Source organism: Electrophorus electricus, chromosome 7 (assembly GCF_041902795.1).
Source record: "Electrophorus electricus isolate QZ-2024a chromosome 7, ASM4190279v1, whole genome shotgun sequence".
NCBI lineage: Eukaryota > Metazoa > Chordata > Actinopteri > Gymnotiformes > Gymnotidae > Electrophorus > Electrophorus electricus.
Window position 1 is genome coordinate 32,905,777 of NC_137503.1, and position 6,724 is coordinate 32,912,500.

The window sequence follows — 6,724 nt, forward strand, 5'->3', positions numbered from 1 at the left end:
TCTTTTAGTAATTTGTTCTCTTGCTGTTTGAATGTCAAAACATACAGGGTTTTGATTACAAACCTTTCAGAGAAGGCCAAATATAAATGTGTGTGTGTGTGTGTGTGTGTGTGTGTGTGCGTGTGTGGGTGGGTGGGTGTGTTTTGCCGGCCCCCGGTAGCCCTAGAGCAGGTTTGGCCAGTTCTCATATTTACCTGCCCTCTCCTGTAACTCCACCTCCTCTCCAAGAGACTTCCTGCATCAGGTGTGTGTGTGTGTGAATGTGAGTGTGTGTGTGTGTGTGTGTGTGTGTGTGAATTGAGTAGCAGATACAGAAGTGTCGAGACAGGCTGCGCAGTGTCTTGCTCTCCCAGGACGTCCAGGGGCTCACAGACCCGTCCAGGACCTTCAGATTCCAGCTGGATTGAAAGGGGGGAACAGGGACAACTGAGACCCCCACCCTTTGTCTCTGTCTCCGGGGACTTCTGGAATACCTGTACAGGTGAGAAGTGGTGAACGCAGCAGGAGGGGGATGGGCTAATCTTCCTGTAAGTCTGCAGGACAGCGACGCTCAGCTGTACTCTGGTCATTAATCGGTCACTGTTTAACTCACGCCCTCTGACTCAGTGTTAGATAGTAAAGGTTGGCTATCTCTTTCTTTTTTCTTTGAACTTGAATGCAAGAACTAGAGCTTGTGTATGTGTGTGTGTGTGTGTGTGTGTGTGTGTGTGTGTGTGTGTGTGTGTGTGTGTGTGTGTGTGTGCGCGCGCGCGTTTGTGCGTGTGTTTGTAGGTCTCATTAATCCAGATTCATTGATATTTTTACCACACATCACATCATTTTTATATTGACATGTAATCCCTATCTGATCTTCTCAAACAAGAGAAAGAGAAAGAGAGAGAGAGAGAGGGAGAGAGAGAGAGAGAAAGAGAGAAAGAGAGAAAGAGAGAGATGGAGGGGAACAGTAACAGTTCTATTACATAACATTCAACTAAATTTTAAGAGTAAAAAAAAAAAAAAACGGAAATCAAATAGCTCGATATTCCGGTGCTTCCCCATCATGACTCCTGGACTCACCACAGTGTATTTAGTGTCAATTCTTCCTTGGCGCAGGTCTCTGTAGCTCACTGGATGCCGCCTGCAGCCAGACCTGTCACGGCACCCTCACAGCCGCTCCGCGCTGGAGCGTCTTCATTCTTTTGGCCTACGGCATTCGCACAGTAATCCACCTCTTTAAATGCCTCTAATTTTCTACCTAACGACTTCCAGACACCAAGGCTGTGAATTGTGTCTTATTTCAAACGTCACCTGACACATTAGTGTTTCAGTTCACATGGACATGTCTCAGTGTTTTCATTCAGAGATGGTTAACCCGCCAGCTCGTCCGGCCTGTAAATGTAAACTGTGATATTTGACTGCCTCTAGCTAAGGGTGTTGTTCAAATAAGACCCAACAGAGCCTCGGTGGGACAGCATGCTGTTACACACGTTTATGTAGAGAACACACAAGAGATTTTGTACAAAGCCTTTATAACATGAAATACATGTTTTAAGAGTAGTTTGGGTTTTCATTTTTTTAAATGTATGAGAAAAATAAAAACAAAATCAGATAGTAGAAAAGAGTTGAAAGGAGGAAGAAGTGAGCAAAAAGTGTGTTTAAGAGCATTATTTTCCAATTAGGTCACTAAAGGTCAATAATGGGTTTGTGACCTCTGCTAAGAATGGCTTTGCAATTTAAATGGGAAAATAGCTCATACTGTAATTTTTAGCCATTGAGTGGAAAGTAGTTGAAAGGTAATGGAAAGTTATCAGAATGCGTTACTGTGAGTGATCTACTCAATAATCCCTGGGATTATGTTACTGCTCTTTTATTTAGTTAAACAGTAACCTCTGACAATCTCCAAATTTAGAAAGTTACCTTCCGAACCTTACTGTGTGTGTGTGTGTGAGTGTGTGTGCCTGTATCTATGGAAAGTTTTCTTTTCAAACATATGCGTAGCAAACGCTCAGGGTGTGTTTGTCTGCGTCTGTGTCATGACTTGCTTTTCATAAAGAATGAACTTTCTCTCTCTCTCTCTCTCTTTCTATTCCTCTCTTTCTCCTGCTATCTTTCTTGCACTCTGACTTTCTCTCACTCTCTCTCTATCATTCTTTACAGCGTTATTGTAGCCTGATGCTCAACTCATTAATAATTAGAACTTTAGGAATTCATTATTAACATCATATTCACGTAATTTGTCACTGCTCATACATGGCACATGACTAAGTGCCTGGGGTCTTTATCAGTACCCACAATGGCTTGCTTTTCCCACTCTTGTTTTGGTACCTAATCGGTGGAGAGTCCAGGGAGCTGGAATGTTCTTTTCCTTAAACATGCAGAAACAGAGAAGTGAAGTTCACAGCCATGTTTAAACTAGCACTCACTAACAGAGCTAACATCACAATAAAAGCTACCCGTTAGTTAGCACAATCATTTTTACCCAACTGGTTTACATTAGTCAACAATAAATTTAGCATTAATTAGGATTGTGGGGTTAACTATTCTCCTAAAGAATATTTAAAGAGGGTTTTTAGCATTTTAGGGATTTTTCCCATTAAAGAGTCACAGGTAAGCACTGTCAGCCTTTTACGCTGTTTCAAACTGGCCATGCTGTGGAAATTCTCAGACATGAACTCTGTCATCCATCATTTTATTGAACGCTTTCAGTTTAACCAGGAAACACGTTAACAAAGAATTCAGAATGTTTTATATGCAAAAAAAAAACCAAAACAAAACCAGGAGAAACTGAACGGGTTAGTGAGTATAGCAGGCCTGTGAATCAGGGAGAACGGCTTGGTGTGTTTGTGTTTGCTGACTAAGATAATGTTTGATGGAGGACAGTTGATTTTCTCTTCTTTCTCTCTTGGCATGTGTATGGGTATACGCATGTGTATGCAGGGTAAGGAAAAGAAACACCATGTGAACAATCACTTATGTTTGGAAGTAGCTAAAAAAACGTTTCCAACAAAGTTACACAGCTACAAAGAAGGGCTATTTCTGAAAAAGTCTGAAGAGTTTTAAAAGTAGCCTGAGACAGTCAAAAAGCCAAAATTAAGACGCGAAACCGAAAAACCATTTAGTGTGTAAAGGGGAGCGGCTGTCAACAGAAACTCGCTGGAATGCGTGGCAGGGCTGCACTTGCGCTACAGGCCAAGCAAAACACTGCAACACAGTAACCTGTGCAAGGAGCCCACATGCACAAGCAGTAAATCAAGCTGACACGGTCTGATGAGTCACCTCTCATGCTGTTTCCTGGACCTGGACGAGCTCCCGCTCAGAGACAGCCCAAAGATGTCATTATACCCTTTAACGGCAGTCGTCGGTTATACACGGCAGCAGATGGAGGGGCCGGGGTCAGCCTGCCAGTCTGTGCTGGTCAGTCACGGTGTCCACACGGGTGTCTCGCACACCGGACTAGGTAGTGCTGGGCTCAGCCGACTCGCCGCTGTGATTAGCTTTATGGATTTATGTTTCATCCATGTGAGGTATTTGATTTGGGCTGGGTTGTGGCAGATTTGACCTCTCTTGCTAAACAGACCACTCTTGTCTGGTTAATGTTAGCTCGAGTACATGCACACGCACGCGCGCTCGCACACACACACACACACACACACACACACACACACACACACACACACAGACAAAGGGGGATCATAATATGACACTGTGACATGACAGTTTGCATAGTCAGCTTTCTTGTAACTGAGAGAATAACCTTTTCCATTCATGCAGGGTGTGTGTGTGTGTGTGTGTGTTTCTTAGTTTCAGTCCTTAAGAATGGTCTACCACTTACACTAGTATGTTTTCTTTTTACTCACAGCAGTGACACACACACACACACACACACACACACACAGACAAAGGGCAAAGGGTGTAGTGAGCGGTGTTTCTAGTTCTCGGTGAGACACCCTGCAGGCAAACTTTTATGACTGTCATAACTCACCACTCCCTTCCCTTGGGTACATCACCCTCACCTAAATCCTTCCTGTTAGCTTACGGCGCCTGGGTTGTTGAAAATACAAATTTAGAACTGACATTTGAGTGTCAGCTAAAATTGCTGTATAGCCTATATGAACTCTGTTGTTTTCAGGAAAGCGGTGAATGTTTCTGGTAAAAATAAATCATTCTAGCCGATGGATTTTACGGTGAAGGTGTCCTGCGTACTGGCATCGTTACAGAAGGAATGGGAATGAAACAGGTTAATTAACTACTGGCATGGACTCTGTCCTAGTGCCTCCCAGGTTCACTCAGAACGGAGGAAGCTCAGTGGTTAAGGTGTTGGACTAGTAGTTGGACGGTTGCTGGTTCAAGTTCCACTGTTGGGCTCCTGAACAATGCCTGTAACCCTCAATTGTTCAAGATGTACTCAGTCATAATTATAAGGGTAGTTTTGGATAAAATCATCAGCTAAATGCCATAATTAGAACTGGAACCTGGTGCTGGTCTGCATGCGTCTGCTCTAGATCTGCAAATGTATGCATAACTGAGAACTAATTCACAATCAATCTCCCTTTCTAAAGATATCTCCTGGTTTATTGCAGTGGTCATCAGGTGCACCCCTCTGTCCTCTTAGATTATGGTTTAGTCCTCAGAGCTGTAAATGTAAATAAATAAGAAGAAGAAGAAAAGGAGGAATAAATAATAAATAAGTAAATAAATACATAAAGGTGTTTACAGAATACAGGGGTGCATGCATCACTCTGGCCAAGACCATCAGGCATCTCAGGCTCTGTACTGATATTTCAGTTTCAGTACTAATATTTTGGTTTCTGTTTCAGTACTGATATTTCTGTTTCAGTACTGATATTTCCGTTTCAGTACTGATATTTTCATTTAAGCACTGATATTTCAGTTTTAGTAATGATATACTAAATATTATTCTCTGTGCTAAGATTGGGAAAAAAGTTCAAAGTGTTATAAAATAAATGAAAAAAGTCATTTTTCTTGATTCACTCTGCCAAACTGTATCAGAGAGTATGTGGATTAATTTCCCAACTAAAAATCTATTTGGTCAAGATACCTTTTATAACCCATTCTCTCCCTCTCTCTCTCTCTCTCTCTCTCTCTCTCTGTCTCTCTCTGTCTCTCTCTCTCTCTCTCTCTCTCTCTCTCTCTGTCTCTCTCTCTCTCTCTCACTCTCTCTCTCTCTCTCTCTCTCTCTCTCTCTCTCTCTTCTAATAACCACAAACAGACTTCTTCCTCCATCATTCACCCAACTGCAGCTTGAGTTCCAAAAGCTCCACCCACCACCGCTCAGCACCACCGATGCCTGAACTGGAAGGAGTTACCATGGCGATGGCGATCGATAAAAACACAGCAGATGAAGAAGAAGGGGTGGCCGACACAATGACCGGCAGCGCCACAGAGATGGGGTGGAGTGAAGGCGTTGCCATGGAGATGGCCACAGGTAACGCCCAGGTGCTCACAGACGTCATGACGATCGCCGATGGCACAGAAATGGGCGGGGACGAAGGAGACGGCGTGTCGCTTTGCACCCCTGTTCCCGGAGAGCCCGGCGAAGCGGGCGCCATGGCGATATCAACTTCTGCCGCACCGTCGCCGGTCCACGGCGCCACGGCGACGGCGATGCTCGGTGCACATGAGCCCTCCATGCCCCCCGACGCCATGTGCAGGGTCTGCGGACACCCCCACCCGCTGGACGAGAACCACGAGTACAACTACAGCGTGGAGGTGGACGACGAGCTGCAGTGTCTGATCTGCCTGCAGCCTCTGATCCGCCCCCTGGACACGCCCTGCGGACACACCTTCTGCCAGGAGTGTCTGACCAGCTTCCTGCTGGAGAGCGACTTCTGCCCGGTGGACCGCAAGCCACTCCTTCTCCAGAGCTGCCGCAAGTCCAGCCTGCTGGTACACAAGCTGCTGGACAAGCTGCCTGTGGCCTGTCCCTTCAGCCAGCTCTGCTGCGCCACCGTGCCCCGCGGGGAGCTACAGGTGCACCTCCACAGCAGGTGAGCAGTGGCAGGGCCTCAGCGGGGACCAGAGCACTGCCTCCTTCCTCACTGGCTCTGAGAGGTGGAGGCTAAGATCTCCCTCTCTCTCCTTCTCTCTCTCCTTCTCTTGCTCTCCTCTTTCTCCTTCGCTCTCTTTCTTTCTCCTTCTCTCTCTCTTTCTCCTTTTTTCTCTCTCTCTCTCTCTCTCTCTCTCTCTCTCTCTCCTTCTCTCCCTCTAGCTCTCTCTCTCTCTCTCTTTGCCCGGAGGCTTTTTGCTGAAATTAATTGCGCTTTTTGTTTTCATGCACTAATGGAAAATTTCATTTTTTAAAAATTCCACTTACAGAAACATAATCAACACTCTCTGCCCTCCGGTTGAGCAGATCTCCACACCCCCTCGTTCCAGACCCCCAGTCACCAACCTGCCCCCACCCATCACCCTCCACTCACCCTCCACTCAACCTCCACAACATCTACTCTAGTCATATTGTCTTGTTTGGCCTGTACTCCTAAGTTCTCTCTCTCTCTCTCTCTCTCTCTCTCTCTCTCTCTCTCTCTCTCTCTCTCTCTCTCTCTCTGTCAATTTCTTACTGATAAAATGTTCCCTGAGTGAAACCAGGCAGACGGGCTGCTGTAGCCGTGCTCTGGAGCTTCTGAAAGCTTCCGGAAGCTTCCGGAAGCTTCTGGCTGTAGGAGAACAGGTCATCGTGACTCGCTCAGTGGAAGTCCAGCAGTCCTGCGCTCCTCATGATGTG

The 6,724-nt window shown here is 45.7% G+C and overlaps 1 protein-coding gene across 2 annotated transcripts in view; it reads left to right on the forward strand.

Moving 5' to 3' along the window:
• Window positions 1-340: 340 nt before the first annotated feature.
• Window positions 341-6,724, forward strand: part of lnx1 (ligand of numb-protein X 1) — a 51,349-nt gene continuing 44,965 nt past the window's right edge. For both annotated transcript variants that reach the window (XM_035523931.2, XM_081716987.1), the window contains exons 1-2: window positions 341-481; window positions 5,210-5,987. In XM_035523931.2, the coding sequence (XP_035379824.1) occupies window positions 5,284-5,987 (704 nt within the window). In that variant the 5' untranslated portion in view covers window positions 341-481; window positions 5,210-5,283. The remainder of the gene's footprint in view (window positions 482-5,209; window positions 5,988-6,724) is intronic.